The sequence below is a fragment of the Pristis pectinata genome, chromosome 30 (genome assembly GCF_009764475.1).
Source record: "Pristis pectinata isolate sPriPec2 chromosome 30, sPriPec2.1.pri, whole genome shotgun sequence".
Lineage (NCBI taxonomy): Eukaryota > Metazoa > Chordata > Chondrichthyes > Rhinopristiformes > Pristidae > Pristis > Pristis pectinata.
This window is the reverse complement of record NC_067434.1, coordinates 20,015,355-20,033,666: the sequence shown is the minus strand read 5'-3', so window position 1 is coordinate 20,033,666 and position 18,312 is coordinate 20,015,355. Positions and strand designations below refer to the sequence as shown.

At 45.9% G+C, this 18,312-nt stretch overlaps 1 protein-coding gene across 1 annotated transcript in view; it reads left to right on the top strand.

Moving 5' to 3' along the window:
* Nucleotides 1–18,312, top strand: part of LOC127584756 (calcium-activated potassium channel subunit alpha-1-like) — a 779,405-nt gene that overhangs the window by 559,135 nt on the left and 201,958 nt on the right. The window contains 3 exon segments of the mRNA XM_052041687.1: nucleotides 2,637–2,742; nucleotides 4,616–4,698; nucleotides 10,608–10,677. Of these exon segments, the coding sequence (XP_051897647.1) occupies nucleotides 2,637–2,742; nucleotides 4,616–4,698; nucleotides 10,608–10,677 (259 nt within the window).

Genomic DNA, 18,312 nt, shown 5'->3' with positions numbered 1-18,312 from the left:
CCTGTGCTGCTACCTTCAAGAGTCTTTGGACTTGTACACCGAGGTCCCTCTGTACCTTAATATGCTCTAGGACCTGACCATTTATGGTGATTTCCTAGCCTCAGTAGTACTCCCAAGATGTGTCACCATACACTTATCTGTATTAAACTCCATCTGCCATTTCTCAGCCCACTTCACCAACACAGCAACATCACCCTGTAGCCTGACTACCCTCCACACTGTCAACAACTCCATCCATCTTCGTGTCATCTGCAGACTTACTGATCATGCCTCCTCCATCCACAGCCTCCTACATTCAAATCCAGATCATTCACGAATATTACAAATAGCAAGGATCCCTGTGGAACACCACTAATCACAGGCATCCAGTCACAAAAGCAACCCTCCACCAGCACCCTCGGTCTCCTATTGCCAAGCCAATTTTAGATCCACTTTACCAGCTTGCCCTGGATTCCATGGGCCCTGAACTTTTGGACCAACTCTCATGTGGGACCTTGGAGGCCTTACTGAAGTCCATGTAAACCACATGGCAACCATCTCATGGGAGTTGAAAGGTGATGTTTTAGCCAAAGTTGATTTTAATAATCAAAAATACTCAATTTTGCCAATAAGCAGAAAAGAAACACTTGAACTAAACCAAAAGTAATGCCCAGCAAAGTTCAAGCCCTGGGCATAACTCTGAGGTGGAGTTGATGGAGGGGCTGTGATGATCAGGGTCAGTATCCAGGAAATGCAGGTTCAAGATAATGTGGAGGGAAGCAATAAGAATTTATTTATTGTGATCTGGAAGAAGGGCGGTGGATTTAGATTCATTGCACCTTTCTGAAGGGAACTGGAAAATAAGTTTCTGGGAGTAACCAGTTCAAGGGTTATGGAGAAGCGTGATGGGGCTGATTTCAGGGACAGGGCAACAGGAAGTGTTGCCCCACCTCGCAACTCGAGTAACGCGGAGGCTAATCTCGTGTGCTCTCTTTGTGGAGTTTGTTCGTTCTGCCTGTGAGCTGATGGGCTTCTCTGGGTGCTCCAGTTTCTTCCCAGGTCTCAAAGGTGTGTGGGTTGGAAGGGTAATTGTCCTCTGAAAATTGTCCCTGGTGTAGGTGGGTGGAAGAAGAATCAGAGTGCAGTTGATGGGGCAAATGATAGAGAATAGGTTACAGGGAAATAAAAAGGGGAGTGGGGTTAATGGGAACCAGCATAAACTTGATGGGCCAAATGGCCATCTCTTATGTTGTAAGAAAATAGAAGAATTAGATGAGATATCTTCATTAGTCACATGTACATCAAAACACACAGTGAGATGCATCTTTTGAGTAGAGTGTTCTGGGGGCAGCCCGCAAGTGTCGCCACGCTTACGGCGCCAACATAGCATGCCCGCAACTTCCTAACCTGTACGTCTTTGGAATGTGGGAGGAAAGTGGAGCACCCGGAGGCAACCCACGCAAACACAGGGAGAACGTACAAACTCCTTACAGGCAGAGGCGGGAATTGAACCCAGGTTGCTGGCGCTGTAATAGCGTTACGCTAACTGTTACACTACCATGTCATACCATGACAGGTATGATGGGCTGAATGGCCTCCTCCATGGCCATATGGTTCATTGATCGTGTATTAGATGGGGTCTCCATCACAGGCTCACTGGACCACTCCCCACCTGTGGTCATAGAACCATAGAACAATCATAGAACGATCATAGAGTCGTACGGCATGGTACCCATCTACCATGGGTAGTTGCGGGCATGCTATGTTGGCGCCGGAAGCGTGGCGACACTTGCGGGCTGCCCCCAGAACACTCTACTCAAAAGGTGCATTTCACTGTGTGTTTCGATGTACATGTGACTACACTCATCAATTTTATTTCCCCCACATTCCAATCAATTACCCCCCAGATTCTACCACTAGCCTACTCACCAGGGTCAATTCACCGTGGCCAACTAACCTTCCAATCTTCATGTCTTTGGGAGGTGGGAGGGAAATGGAGCACCCAGAGGAAACCCACGTGGTGACAGGGAGAATGTGCAAACTCCACGCAGACAGCACCTGAGGTCAGGATTGAACCTGGGTCACTGGAGCTGTGAGGCAGCAGCTTTACTGGTGGTGCCACTGCGTGGCTAGCTCCACGCGTTACGGTTACTAGTTGCGTCTCGCCTCGTGACAAAACAGTGCTCAGAAGGATTGTCTGGCTTCTCAAATGCAAGTGATTCTATGGTATATTTCCGTTCAAATATACCTCCCTGCAACTTTTCTAAAGTGTTGCTTTGCTCTGGGTCCAAGACCCTTGCGTTTTTATAGAGCCTTAATATAGTGAAACATCCCAAGGTGTTTTATTGGCAAATATTTGACACTTGGCCAGATGATGAGATATCAGAGAAAAGCAAACAAACCTTGGTCAGAGAGGTAACTTTAAGAGACATTGCTCGTGGAAATGAGGGTTTTTCACCCTTTGTGTTTGCTTAACTGGCTTCAGACCAGTGGTATACGACCTTGGGTAACATTATCCCGTGTACACTAGCATAAAATCATTTTGTGTTAAACCATCACACAATATCATTGTATTTCTCTTGTCTGAAATCTTGCATTGTGTTTGAAAAGATTGCTGATCGCTAACTGTCTCACATTCTTTTTTAATCTCTCCCCAGTATTTCCCCTAACCTTGAGCTCGAAGCTCTTTTTAAAAGACATTTCACTCAGGTGGAATTCTTCCAAGGTTCTGTCCTGAATCCTCATGATCTCGCCAGAGTCAAGGTAATGACTGTATCCTTTTTCTGACTCTGTGCTCTGATGTGTTTTGTATCCCAGCCAGGATAGCGAGTTTGCATAAACTCAGACAAGTCTCCCCTGGTTTCTGATTTATCAGTCGCTGTGGGTGGATGTGGTCTGGTTTCTCCTTGGTTTGTTTAGAAAGCTGCATCTCATTTACTGTAAGGAAAGTAGACAAGGTGTGGTGAAATGCAACCCAGGATCAATTGCTCAACCATTGCCCATTTATGTCAATGTAACACTCTTTGTGTACCTTAAGAGGAAAGTCGTGAGGCTGTCTATTGGCTACTTCAAGTAAACTGATGCGGGTTAGTGAGAAAATTAAGTTACTTTCACCCTCACCCCCCCCCCCCCCCCCCCCGAGTTACTTGCTCATCATATCTGGCTACAACTTGAGGGAAGTGTCTGGCCTTTCAACAGTGTACCCTGAGGTACATGGCCACACTGAGGCTATATTCATGGCTAGTTTATTGAAATGGGGCACTGCACTGTGTTCTCTGTCAATGAAAGTACTTCCTGTCTTTCTGCTGGAAAGAGAAATAAAGAGGAATAGGAAGATTGGAATGAGGGAGATAAAATGAGACAGATATGGAAAGTAAGGTAAAGTAAAGGTTTCAATGTTAAAGGTCTCTCACAACAATTCACTGCCCATGTGACTGAGATAGGGCAGAGTTGATTATGGTATTGGCAGGAATATCAGTCTTGTTGCTGCATCATTACATACCAGCCCAGACTTTCTGCAGTGTTTCCCAACACTGTCTGAGATTGGAAGCCTGCTGTTTTCGTGAGGCAGGTAGTGAACCAGCTCAAGCTGTCCAGCAACTTGTGGCAGTTTGCAGCTTGAATTGTGTCCCTTCCTCACTGGGTTAGTTAGACATGAGTCACTATGTGCACCAACAAATTCAAAGCCCGGTAGAAAATCTCTAACAGTTTGGAAACAGTGGCAGCCATGAACTGCCAATGGTAATATTGCTGCTCTAGGTTCCTGCTGCAGTGAAACTATATTCTGTTGCACTGCTTGTTACATGACCACATCTATTGTCCTGTTATGTCCCTCATGCCTGTTGTCTCTTTCTGTATCCTGCACGTATGGGTCTCATAACATTCCCCATTCCTATTGCTTTGTACGTGCCTCAAATCTGTTGTTCCATTACATGCCCCACACCTATTCTCTTGTTGCATCTCATAAGCCTATTGTCTAATTACCTGAGCTGCACCCATTGTTTAGTTACATGGCCCATGTCTATTGTCATATTACATGCTCCATGTCTGTTGTCTCATTACGTGCCCCTTGTCTGTTGTGTCATTACATGCCCCACGCCAGTTCTCACATGATGTCACCTTAGCCTGTTGTCTCATTACGTGCCCCACTCCTATTGCCTTGTTACATTCCCCGTTCTTGTCTCATTGTGGGGCCGTGCCGATTGTCTCATTACATACCCAACACCTCTTGCCTTGTTAAGTGCTCCATGATTATTGTCTCATTGCATGCCACATGTCTTTTGTGCTGCAGTTGATTTGGATCTGGTCCAGAATGCTGAAATCAGAATATTCTCTCTAGATGTGATGAATACTTTGAGTAGAATCTGAAGGAGGTCATCTTTTTGTTTCAGTGCAAAGTTTTATCCAAACTTAACCAGGGTAATTTTATTTTACTTCAGCCTTTCCTTCTATTCTGCCTTCCAATCAAAACTTGACAATTGTCATTATGATTCTGTGCAGAACTTGGATTAATGTTCTGTTTTGAGATTTAAATCCAGTTCAGCTCAATCCAATGAACGTCAGTTTATTGTAGTGGCTTGTTTTTTTGCAATGATCCATGACTTTCATGGGCTTTTCATGTCTCTCCGTGTCTCAGATAGAGTCATCAGACGCTTGCTTAATTCTGGCGAACAAGTACTGTCCTGACCCCGATGCTGAAGATGCCTCGAACATCATGAGGTAAGAGTGAAGGATGGAACTTTACTGCCGAGAGAACATTGTTCAGCCAAATGGATGAGGTCCCAGCGAGGGTTCAGCCTGGGCTGAGCAAATTGGCTCAATGTATGCAAAAGCAAAACACTGCAGATGCTGCAAACCTGAAGTAAAATAGATAATGCTGGGAACATTCAGCAACTGGCTTTTCAGGCAGCACAGTGGCACAGCTGGCAGAGCTGCTGCCTCACAGCACCAGAGACCCAGGTTTGATCCTGATCTCAGGTGCTATTTGTGTGGTTTTCCTCCGGGTGCTCCGGTTTCCTCCCACTTGCTGAAGAGGTGTGGGTCAGTAGGTTAAATGGACAGTGCAATTTGCCCATAGTGTGTAGATGTGTGGTGGGAATCTTGGGGGATGATAAGAATGTAGGGAGAATAAAAAATAGGAATAATGTAGGATTAGTGTAAATGGTCAGCATTGGAGCAGACTCGATGGGCCAAATGGCCTAGTTCTGCTCCTATATCTTATGGTCTTATGGATTTGGTGGTTCCAAGGGTCTGTATCTGTGACTCCATCTATGAGTCTCAGGCTCAAATGTGCTGTGTCTCCCGATGACTCCGTCTGTGAGTCCAGCTCAGCCCGAAAATGGAGTTAGATTTTGGGTCAATGACTTTCCATCACAACGGGGAAAAGTTAAAAACTAAACAAGTTTTAAGCTGCAGAGAAAGGGGCAGTGGAAGAGACAACAAAAGGGTAAGTCTGCAATAGAATGAAGACAAAGGAAGATGGAATGGTACAGGTGGTGATGGTAGAGGTTTGTGACTAACTAACGCTATGTTTGAAAAAAGGACATAACTGAAATCTGAAATAAAACTGAGTGCCAGAAATGACTATCTGAAATGGTTGAGTTTTGAGGGCCGTGATGTATCAAGTAGGCGTGTTTCTTAGAGCTTCCTTCGAATAATGTAATTCAGAGAGGTCAGAGCAAGGGTTGAGATGCAGCATTAAACTGACAGGCAACTGGAAGCTCAGAGTCACCCATGTGGACTGAATGGAGATGTATTGCAAGGCAGTCACCCACTCTGCCTTTGAAGACGAGACCACATCACTAGCGCTGACTTCAGTACACGAGATTGCAAGAAGTGTGACAGTACTCTGCCAACAGGAGTGAGTTGCTGGTTTGTCATTGAAGACACAATATTTACTGAGCAGCAAAATGGCATTCAGCTCAATGCATGTGTTCCTTTTTGACAAATGAGTTTGTCTCATACCTCTCTGTCTTGAACTCTCCGCCTCTTTATACTTTCATATTTTCTTACGACTTGGAAGGAGACCCTTCTGCCCATTTAGTTTATGCTGATTCACAAATATTCCCCACTAATTGTCCCTGTAACACATTCCTATAACTACCCACCACCCCCACACCCCCAAACCTCCTTCTCGGGGCAAGTTACAATGGCCAATTAACTTACCAACCTGGAATATGGGAAGGCATCAGACACAGTCACAGAGAGAACGTGCAAACTCCACACAGACAGCACCGGAGGCCAGGATTGAACCTGCGTTCACTGGAGCTGTGAGGCAGCGGCTCCACCAGCTGTGCTGCCCATCATCCACATCAGTAGTTTTCCCTGAGAGCCTGTTCCAAGACTCACATTAAACCTGGATGAAACTTAAGCCTGACTGTCTTCCTCCCTCTTAACTTTACAAACTTCAGCTTACATCCTTGAAATTTGGACTCTTTACAAAGTTAATTTTTCTGCAGCAACTTTGCCAATTAACCTGGAAACATCAATTCACAGCCTCACTTTTTCCAAAGAAAACCATCCCAAGTTCCTGAACTTTTTCCAATAACTTAAATTCCTAAGTCTAAAAGTCACTCTTGTCGTTCACCACCACACTCTTTGCAAGATGGTAAAATCTTTCGAAGGGGTCGTGTTCACTAACATGAGGAGCAAACAAGATGCCGCACACCCAGTATTGGGGGAAGAGTACCCCCACCGCTGTGAGACTGTACCCACTGTCCCGATTCTTACCTTACATAGAAAGAGGCCATTTGTCCCATCAGACCCTGGATGGCTCCCATCAATCCCATTCCCCGTCTCTCTGTTTCCTTCTACTCCTGCAACTTACTCTCTTTCACCCATGTTATCAACTCCCCTTTGATTATTTTTTGCCTTTACCATACACTGAGGGGTAACTTAGAGTAACCAATTAACCCACCAGTATGTCTTTGGGAGGAAACTGGAGCACCCGGAGGAAATCCACTGGTCACAGGGAGAACATGCAAACTTCACGTAGACAGCGCCCAAGGTCAGGATCAACCCCAGCTCCCTAGGGCTGCGAGGCAGTAGTACTAACAGACTGAGATAGGAGAAATTGTTTCAGTGAACAAGGAAATGGCAAAAAAAAACAAAAATGTTGCGTGTTTTCACCAAAGAAGCGCAGAGTGGAGAACAGTGCTGGTGAATGATGAGCTGAAAGAAACTAGCGTTGTGGGAAGAAATTATTGGAGAACGTATTGGGACTGAAAGCTGATAAATCCCCAGGACCAGATAACCTGCATCCCATGGTTTTGAAAGAGGTGGTGGTGGAGGCACTGACTGTCATTTTTGTCATGGGTGGTCGCTGATTGTCATGGATTCTGGAAAGGATTCCAATGTAACTTCACCATTAAAGAAAGTGATTACAGGACATTTAAAAAGATAATAAATGATTGTGTAAAATCAACGTGGATTAATGAGAGGAAAATCAAGTTTTGGAGTTTGTTGGGGTCGTAGCCGGCAGGCACTTGTTAATGAAATGTGCTGGTTAATCCAGTAATGCTCTCCCTTAGCAGTGTCCCAATGTCGAGCTAATGTCTCCACCAGTTCTGACCCACTCCTGGTCCAGGCACTCTTTTGGGACTGTCCCATTGTTGGGCCAACTGTCCCAATCTTAGCCCGGGCACTCTCTCGGGGCTATCGAAATGTTGGCCCAACTGGCCCCTCCTGAGGTTGTTCGCTTGGGTAAAAAACAGGAATGATGATGATGTGAGACAGGAAGGTGTTGATGTTCAGATGGACCTGAGTTTCCTTGTACATGAATCACTGGGAGTTAACGTGTATGTACAGCAGGCTGTTCACATTGCAGAGGGTATGCTGAGTGAAATGTCATTTTGCAACGATGTAGAGCCCTGATGAGTGTGCACCCAGTTTCTCATGTGCAGGTTTGTTCTTCCCCATGTAAGGATGGATGTAGTTGTGAACAGAAGGGAGTTCACCAGACTAGTCTCTGAAGTGGGGAGGATTGACTTATGGGGAGAGGTTAACGCACTGGGCCTACACTGTCTTGTTTTAAAAATAATTGAAAGCGATCTCATTGAAACGTGCAAAAATTCCGTTAGGCTCAGTGAGGTGGGTGCAGGGCTGACATGTTGAAAAGGAGGGGACACGGTCTCAGGCTAAGGGTCAGCCATTCAGGACCAAGATGAGAAGAAAGTACTTCACTCAAACGCTGGTGAATCTTTGGAACTCCCTACCCTAGAGGGCTGTGGAGATTCAGTCACCAAATATATTCTGGACAGAGAATGATAGATTATTGAATATTAAGGGAAATCAAGGAGTGTGTCTCTGAAGTAAAAGATCAGTGAGGATCTTATTGAATGGTGGAGCATGGTTGAGGAACGAAGTGACCACCTCCTGCTTTTATTTGTCATGCTTTTATGCATTTAAAAAAAACTAGTCACATTTGCAGTAATCAGGAAACTATCAGATTGTGATAAAAACTCACCTGGTTCACTAATGTTCTTCGGGGAAAGCAATATGCCCTCCTTATGCACTCTGGCTGATAATGACTCCAGACCCACCAATGTGGTTGACTCTCAGCTCCCTCCTCAGCTCAGGGGGAGGATAACGATGAACAGTAAATGCCAAGAGCAGTGTGCACAATCCATGAAAGAAGGATGAAAGTTAATGGGGTCAGGTTAAGAGGAATGGCAGGAGGGTGAAGTGGAGTGTAAACTCCGGCATGGAACAGAGGAGCAGCACGGCCTGATTCAGACCACTGCCCCCGGTATAATTTTATGCAAAGGTCTCATCCAGCAGGTGGTCAGTAACAGAGTGGCCACTGGCAGCTCACCACCAAAGTGATGGCCTGACCTTTGAGTGAGGAAAGGCTCAGCGTTCAGAGACAAGGAGCTGGGAAGGCAGCAAAGTCCATCCACGATGGAGAAGACGATTGGATTTGGACAGAAGACACATCTAGAAAATGGATGGAATTTTAATCGCCTGATGGGATACATCCCACTTTACACCAGCGTGTTTTATTTTAACTGCACGCTCACTTAATTTCATTTCATCTGTTATTATTGCCAGAGATCTCCTAAGGAGCGATTGGTTTGCTGGAAGCATTTCTTTTAATTGCTTTCACATGTTCTGTGTTCTGTCCATTAAAACATTATCCTTTTTCTGGATGTGACTGCACTGGTTTGAGGAGAATAATGGGAAGTTGTTGTGGTGGGCGGTGCAGAACGAGGCAGTGTGTGCAGAGCACTCATTGTTACACGACTGTCCGTCACGATTCCTCCTCCTGACTGGGGAATGCCGCTGGATATTTGTTGGAAATAACTTCAGCCCATTTGAGTGGATCCATGCAACTGTGTCACTGGTAAAATTACAGACTGATATGACATAAGCAGGCAATGACAACATGAGAGGTCAGTAGACAGGGATAGTGAGAGTGTGTGGCACTGCAGGTAGTCTGTGAAACCAGCAGACAGTGACAGTGTAAGAAACAGGCTGACAATGGCAGTGAATGATGGTCGCAGACGTGTGACACTTGCAGACGTTGTCTGCAGTGTGTGCGTTGCCCACAGAGTGTGTGTGTCACCCGCAGTGTATGTGTCACTCGCAGTGTGTGTGTGTGTCACCCACAATATGTCACCCACAGTGTGTGTGTGTGTCACCCACAGAATGTGTTACGCAGTGTGTGTGTCACCCACAGAGTGTGTGTGTGTGTGTCACCCACAGAATGTGTTATGCAGTGTGTGTGTCACCCACAGTGTGTGTTGCCCGCAGTGTGTGTGTGTCACACGCAGTGTGCATCACCCGTGGACAGTGTATATCACCCGCACTGTGTATCACTCGCAGTGTGAGTCACCTGCAGGAAGCAGCTTTGCAGGCACAAATGATCAAATCAAATGTCACCTTAAGCAACCTCGTGAGTAACATCAGGTGACGGTTGCAGGACGGTTGCTGTGTGCACCAGTGCTTCATGGAATACCCATTGGGATAGGGATGTGGGCCAGAGAATCTTAGAAAGTGAGGAATCCTGGATCTCACCCATTTGTGAAAGTCTGAGAGTGTTAGCTGTTTGCTAGGGAGTGGACAGACTGCCTGGTCAGGTGAAGCTTTGTGTGTTCTCTTGTGGTGGGAATACTAACACACATGGATTAGGAACAGGCTCCATATCCTGGTGATAAATGGAATAGTGGAATGACACTCAGAAAATTTCCTTGGAATTTCTTCTGTTCCACAGCTGGAACATTTGCACCAACATTGTACCTGTGAGTGGATGAAGACCCAAGGATTTTCACCCCGGGTTCTCTTTGTATCCAGAACAGCTCAGTGGGCTTAGGGCTTCAGATTAGTCCTGGACATGACCCAGTAGGGCCCCAGTAGTTCCCAGTAGTCCTATTGCTGTTTCTTGTCTTATTAATTACACAGGAACATGGCCACTGAAACAGGAATTGTTCGTTGTAATAGGAATGAGTTCTTGCAGTTTTACTCATACGCAAATCTGTCAATACCACACTGGTCACAATCTCAGTGTTCCACAGCTCTAGGTGCCCAGCGGCAGCTGTTTAGGAGATCTTGCCTTGTTTGCCAATGAGACAATGATTATTCAAGGGCTTAACCTGAAGGACTGACTGACCATTTTTCTTCTTTTGTTTCAGGGTAATATCCATCAAAAATTATAATCCAAAGATAAGAATTATAACACAGATGCTACAGTATCACAACAAGGTAAGCGTGATTTTACTGCTTACAAATGCTTTATCCACTCCTTTGCCTCTCTGAAGAAAGGGAAGTGATTGAGGTGAAATGCTTCTCCTGACAGGGGATTAGAACTGGCCTTCCTGCTCCCTGGTTCCCCACCCTCCCACCCAATGGCAAGGAACACCTTTGTCCTGGCAATATTGTGGAATCTGATGGATAAAGTATGTGAGGATTGTGTTAGGATCCAACATTGGAAAGGGATGGAGGAGTTGTATTTGGGTATTTCTGATTTCCTTAGAGTGGAGAAGGCTGAGGTGGGGATCCTACAAAGTTACGAAGGGCATAGATGGGGTGGGAAGTGAAAATCCGTTCCCCATATTGGAGATGTCTAAAATCAAAGGTTTAAGATGAGGATTAAGAGGGTTAGAGGGGATCTGAGGGGAAAAAAAACTTACACAGAGAGTGGTTGCAATCTGGAATGCACTGTCTGTGTAAGTGGTGTGTTTACAATGTTAAGATAGTATCTGGATGAGCATTTGAATCGCCGAGGCACAGCAAGTTATAGACCTGGACCAAATGTTATTGACAGTGAAGACAGTTATCAGGATTTACACGGGGATCGTGATCAGCTGAGTAAGTGGGCCGAGGAATGGCAAATGGAGTTTAATTCGGATAAGGGCGAGGTGTTGCATTTTGGAAAGACAAATGGGCAGGTACATGGATAGGAAAGGTTTAGATGGACATGGGCCAAATGCGGGCAAATGGAAATAGATTAGAAGGGAATCTTGGTCGGCACGGACCACTGGGGCTGAAGGGCCTGGATCCATGATGTGTAAGTCTATGGGTGTTGGGGAAGCGGCACCCATCCATTTGAAGGAAGCCAGCCTCTGTACTACTGTAACCTCGGGAAGTGGAGGACAATGCAGACTCCAAGTCTTGTTCCTGCCCTCAAAAGATCACTTCCCTGTTTTGAGTGAGTGGATCCCACATGCCCTCTCCTGTATTTCCCCCTCTGGGGCACTAATTATCAATATTTGCAAGGAGACTGTACAGCGTCTACGTCTTTGAGTGCCCCCATGACCCCCCTCACAGAGTTCAAGCATAATCCCCCTCTGTATATTGTTGTGGCAAAGATGACAAAGTTGGCCTGTGTTTGCTAGTGTCGTGTACAGAAGGGGGAGAGAGTGGGTTGATAATCCCACACCATTTTTTGTCCTCTAAAACTTCAATCAGTCCATGTGGATACATGGCATATCACAAAGCAGAAAGTGCTAGAAACACTCAGCAGGTCAGGCAGCATCTACGGCAAGAGAAACAGACAGCATTTCAGGTTGAAGACCCTTCGTCAGATGAAAAGTTTTCAACCTAAAATGTTAACTCGGTTTCTCTTTCCGCAGGTACAGGCTGTTTCCAGCACTTACAGTTTTTATTTCAGATTTCCAGCGTCTGCGGTTGTTTGATTTTCATTTCGGTCTGTGCTGTACTTTTCCAACTCCAAACCATTTCAGTCAGAAGGACAAAGAGGCAACAGCAGGGAACATCACCACTTATATGTTCCCCTTCCAGTCACACACCATCCTGACTTGGAAACACATCTCCGGTCATTCAAAATCACTGAGTCCGTATCCAGGAACTTTCTCCTGAACAGCACTGTGGGAGTCCCTTCACCAGAGGGACAACAGGGGTTAGGGGTGGATGATAAATACTTGCCTTGTCAATGGCCTTCACATCCGGAATATAAATTAGAAAGGGACCCCAAGTGCTGGAGAGTTGGTTTGTGATGGGAATCCAACTGGGGTTTGGCTGTGAGTCCAAGACTCCAAGAAATGTCCAAGTATACTGTCTTGGGAATGGGGTTCTCCAGGTGCCCTGCTACTAAATGCCAAGGAGAAATAGAGAAGGGAGAGGAAATGTTCTGCTGAGAAATGACACGCACCGTAAAACTGTGCAGCATAATATTCTTAGTTTATCCTGACAGCATGGCATATGGCTTTGAGACAGAGCGATATCCGATAGGAGGACCCTGTGCCAAGAGTGAGGTTTCCTAACCACAACCTGACTCGGCTCCAAGCGACAGTCTGCCAGAGGATGCTCCTGTGCCTGTGCTTTCTCTCTCAATGGCACTGGGTTTCCTCTGTGAGATGGGGAGAAAAATATATCGAAACATGATATTTTTGCAGCGTTGGTAAAAAAACGAGACCAGGAGAAACACGAGGCATGGTGGAATTTGAGGATGTAGATGTTCTGTTGATATCAGTGTCAGCTGTGGTTTTCTGGGCAGTTTCTGCAACTTTCAGTCAGATGGCTGTGGTTCAAGTCTCAAATATCCAGAGCGACTGTCCAACGTGGTGCTGAGGGAGTGCTGCACTAGTGGAGGTGTTGGCATTCACATGAGATGTCAAAACAGGCTCCGTTTAGTCGCCTCAAATGGATGTAAAGGATCACACGGCACCATTTCATTCATCCCCCACACTCAGCAAAGGCTACAAGGTCATCATTATGTCGCTCTTACTGGGAGTTTGCCGTGCACTAAATGGCCATCATGATACTTTCTTCGCAGTAGTGACTACACTTCAGATAGTACAACATGTTGGTATGTTGCCACATTTGGAATATTGTGTTCAGTTTTGATTGCCCTGCTATAGGAAAGGGGGCAGGTACAGAAGTGTAGTGATTAGCGTAATGCTTCACAGCGCCAGCGACCCAGGTTCAATTCTGGCCACCGTCTGTAAGGAGTTTGTACGTTCTCCCCATGTCTGCATGGGTTTCCTCCGGGTGCTCTGGTTTCCTCCCACATTCCAAAGACGTACGGGTTAGGAAGTTGTGGGCATGCTATGTTGGTGCCGGAAGCGTGGCGACACTTACGGGCTGCCCCCAGAACACTACGCAAAAAGATGCATCTCACTGTGTGTTTTGATGTACATGTGACTAATAAAGATCTTAATCTAATCTTTAATACCATTAAGATTTACAAGGGTATTGCCAGGACTCAAGAGACAGGGTTATAGAGACGTTGAGCAGGCTAGGGTTTATTCATTGGCACGTAGGAGAATGAGGGGTGATATTATAGAGGTGTATAAAATCAAGGGGTCATCAATGGGGTGGATCCGCACAGTCCTTTTCCCAGTGTTGGAGAATCGAGAACTCTAGGACATGGGTTAAGGGTGAGGGGGGAGAGTTTTAATACGAACCAGAGAGGCAACGCTTTCCCCCAGAGGATGGTCCGTATATGGAACGAGCTGCCAGAGGAAGTGGTTGGGCAGGTACATTAACAACACTTAAAGGGCACTTGGACAGCTACATGGATAGGAAAGGTTTGGAGGGATGTGGGCCAAACACAGGCAAATGGGAATAGCTTGGTAGGCGTGGATGAGTTGGGCAGAAGGACTTATTTCCATGCAGAATGACCTATGACTCTAGCAGTGAAATGCTGTGAAATCTCTCAGGACAGGAAAGGTGATATATAAATGCAAGTATCTTTTTACTTTGACAAGTGTTTTGACCTGATCCCTTCCACTCTGGGTGAACGGCGAGGCAGGAGCAGCTGTTGCTCCCCTGTGTGGTCACTGTTGGATGTGTAGAGTGCAAACCTCGCTCCCTCTCAGAAAAATTGCTGCTTTTATAGAACGCTGAAAAAGATTGCGGTAATAACTCTGCAACAGACATGACAGGTTTGAGTCTTGTTTCACACAATCAGCATTTGAGACACTAAAGCATTTTCAGCAGCAAAGACTGAAAAATGGGCTTGCTGATTTTAAATCATTTTATTTGTTTTATGCAAACATTTTTCCCTGTTTTGGGGGCCCTCTGCTCATGCCCTTGGGGAGAGGGCCTGCTCTCCTGTCTCTGGATCAGTGCAGATGTGGAGCCAGTTGCTCGGTCTGAGTACTGCAGGTGATCTTTCACCGCCCTCTGTGAGGGAGGGGCTGAGTTCTGCTCTGGGGGCTGTATCATCCTGATAAGCCATTGCAGGCTGCTGCTGTAGTAACAATTTCCATTTACATAGGTAAGATAATATATTTATTTATTAGTCACATGAACATGGAAACATACAGTGAAATGCGTCTTTTTGCGTTACTGAGGATGTGCTGGGGGCAGCCCACAAATGTCGCCACTCTTCCGGCACCAACATAGCATGCCCACAACTTCCTAACCTGTAGGTATTTGGAATTTAATTTAATTCAACTGTCTACTTATAAGTTCCCTGTCTGTTGTTACTCTCTTAGTTCATTACAAATTTAACATCTCTTCAATATTAACTAAATCAGAATGAAATTATCTTATACATATAAAAATGATGCTTCAGGCATCAGATGTGGAGAGGATGCTTCCTCATGTGGGACAATCTGGAACTAAGGGTAACTGTTTAAAATAAGGCATTGTCCATTTAAGATAAACGAGCCAAAATTTGTTCTCCAAGACTGATGCGAGTGAATGGAACTCTCTTCCTCAAAGGACGGTGTAAGCAGGGTCTTTGAATATTTTTAAGGCAGAAGTAGATGGATAAGCAATGCGTTAAAGGGACACACCTGGAGTCTCAGAGTCAGCAGGGCAAAGAAGGAGGATGCACCACCCATTGGGTCCAGCCGATTCCATTCCCCCACGCTCTCCCTGCAGGTCTACACATTTTATTTCCTTCAAGAGCGCGTTCATTGTCCTTCAGAGGTCCTTGATCTTTTCTCCCAGTGCCCTCACAGCAAGTGAGTTGCAGACCATTACCACTTGCTCCATGAAATATTCTGACACACAACCCCCTGCCCCTGTGACTCCTTGAATCTACATTCCCTTGGTCCTTGTACCTTCAGGTGTGCACTTTACCTGACAGAACCAACAAATACTAGAAACAGGAAAAAGAAAAAGTGCTGGAGGAACTCAGTGAGTCAGGCGGCATCTGTGGAGGCAGAGGGATGGTCAGTGTTTCGGGTTAAGACCTGATGCTGGGTCTCAACCCGAAATGTCACCTATCCGTCTGCCTCCACAGATGCTGCCTGTCCTGCTGAGTTCCTCCAGCAGTTTGCTTTTTGCTTCTGCAGTCTCTTGCACGTCCAAAACCAGAAACAGTGTCTCTCACTCCTGAGGCGTGACTTCACTCCTGAGGCGTGACTTCACTCCTGAGGTGTGCCTTCACTCCTTACTATGGCAGCTGTACATCCCTTCATTATAAAGGGCAAGGGAACGGAACAGATGCCTTTACTCTTCCAGGAGCTGACATGGACCAATGGGCCAAATGGCCTCCTTCTGCACTTATAGAACAGCAGAGAAACAGGCCCTTCAGCCCACAATGTTGTGCCGAACTAATTAAGCTGATGATGCCTAATTAAGCTAATCACTTCTGCCTACACAATGTCCATATCCCTCCATTCTCTGCACATTCATGTGCCTATCTAAGAGCCTCTTAAACGCCTCTATTGTATCTGCCTCCACCACCATCCCTGGCAGCGCATTCCAGGCACCACCATTCACTGTGTAAAAAAACTTACCCCCTCTCACCATAAATGCATGTCCTCTAGTATTAGACATTTTGACCCTGGGAAAAAGATTCTGACTGACTATCTATGCCTTTCATAATTTTATAAATTTCTATCAGGTCTCCCCTCAGCCTCCGCCGCTCCAGAGAAAACAACCCAAGTTTGTCCAACCTCTCCTTATAGCACATGCCCTCTAAGCCGGGCAGCATCCTGGTGAACCCCTTCTGCACCCTCTCTAAAGCCGCCACATCCTTCCTTTAATGGGGCGACCAGAATTGAATGCAATCCTTAAGATGCGACCTAACTGGAGTTTTATAAAGCTGCAACATAACTTCCTGACTCTTGAACTCAATGCCTCGACTAATAAAGGCAAGCATGCCATTATTAGTATTGTGTCTTTATTGGTTTATTATTGTCACACATACTGAGATACAGTGAAAAGCTTTTATCTGCGTGCCATCCAAATGGATCATGCCATACATAAGTCCATCAAGGCAGTAAAAAGAAAACAGAATGCAGAATACAGTGTTACAGTTACAGAGAAAGTACAGCACAGGTAGATAAATAAAGTGCAAGGTCCACGAAGTAGATTGGGAGATCAAGAGTCTAACGCTTTGGACCTCATTCCAATTGGGAGGTCTTGCTTGTTGGACCAATGTTCAACCTGCCATTAGAATCATGTGAGTTCAGTTGATGGGAAGCAGTAGGTTCTATGAGATATGGACAGGCTGAAATGTTAGGACTACAAGGGAGGTTTGTTCGTGGATCTTGCGAAAGATTGAATGGACTGGGTTGCTAGGATTGGAGATCACCAGAGGAGGTGCAGTCTGGGGAAAGGGGTCTCTCAGTCCTGAGGGTTAAGGAGTCTGCTCCTGGCCTCCTCTATTCCACGCAGGTGCCTCTCTGCTCAGCATGCAGAAGAATCCCAAACTTCGCTGTGTCGTCCTGCCATCCTATCATAACCAGGATGGTCCATGTGTCAGCTGGCTTCATGGGTAATGGTGCCATCTGATGTGCCAATAATTTGCTTCCTTCCTTGTGTTAGATCAGGCTGAAACAAGGCTTTGAAATTGGCCTCTGTGAACCTAAGACTAGGTGGAGGAACTCAGCTCGGTGTCCTCTTCCCCACGACCGTCCTGTGATTCCCATCACCCCTAATGCCATGGAAACTGTCATTGACAGCTGGCTAGTGTTAGGGTTTTAAAACCAGGAGTGAAAAAGTGCCAAAGTTTGTGCTCTGAGCTTGCTCGTGAAAGACAGGAATGTTCTGCCCCTGCCCTCTATGGTGAGAATGAAAGTGGGCTCCTTATAAACACATCGTGGCTTGCCTTTTCCATGGAGAAGGGCAGACTGAGGGGTGAGCTGATACAGGTCTGTAAAACGATGGAAGGTTTTGGTAGAGTGAATGCAGAGACCGCGGTTCCACACTTGGGGAAAAGCATGAGTAGAGGGTATCAATATGAGGTGGTCACTAGGAAATCCAACAAGAATTCGGAATAAACTTCCCTGGCCAAAGAGTGATGAGAACATGGAGCTCACCACTGCAGGGAATTATCAGGGTGAATAGTATGCATTCATTTAAGGGAAGGCTGGGCAAACGCTGGTTTATGCTGGTGGATTGAGATGAGGAAGGAGGCTGTAGTGGAGCATAAATGCCAGTATGCAGTGGTTGGGCCGAATGGCCTGTTTCTGTGCCCTATATCCCATGTAAGTGCCTGGAGATGTTCCTCTCTTCTCCAAGGGTGCAGGAAAGTGGGATGGGGCTTGAAATTGCTTGGGCAGGCACGGTAGTGTAGTGGTTAGAGTAACACTATTACAGCGCCAGTGACCCGGGTTCACTTCCCGCTGCTGTCTGTACGTTCTCCCCGTGTCCGCGTGGGTTTCCTCCCACATTCCAAAGACATACAGGTTAGAAAGTTGTGGGCATGTTATGTTGGCGCCGGAAGCGTGGCGACACTTGCGGGCTGCCCCCAGAACACTCTCCGCAAAAGATGCATTTCACTGTGTGTTTCAATGGTCATGTGACTAATAAAGATATCAACAACTATTTTAAAAGATATCCTCTGGTGAGATTTTACTCAAGATGTAATTTCAGCTGAGATTCAGCCTGAGTTCCCATTCTCCTCCAGCAACCCCCCAGCATTTTATTTTGCATGTTATGTATTTAAAATGTCTGCACGGTGTGGCTCTTCAA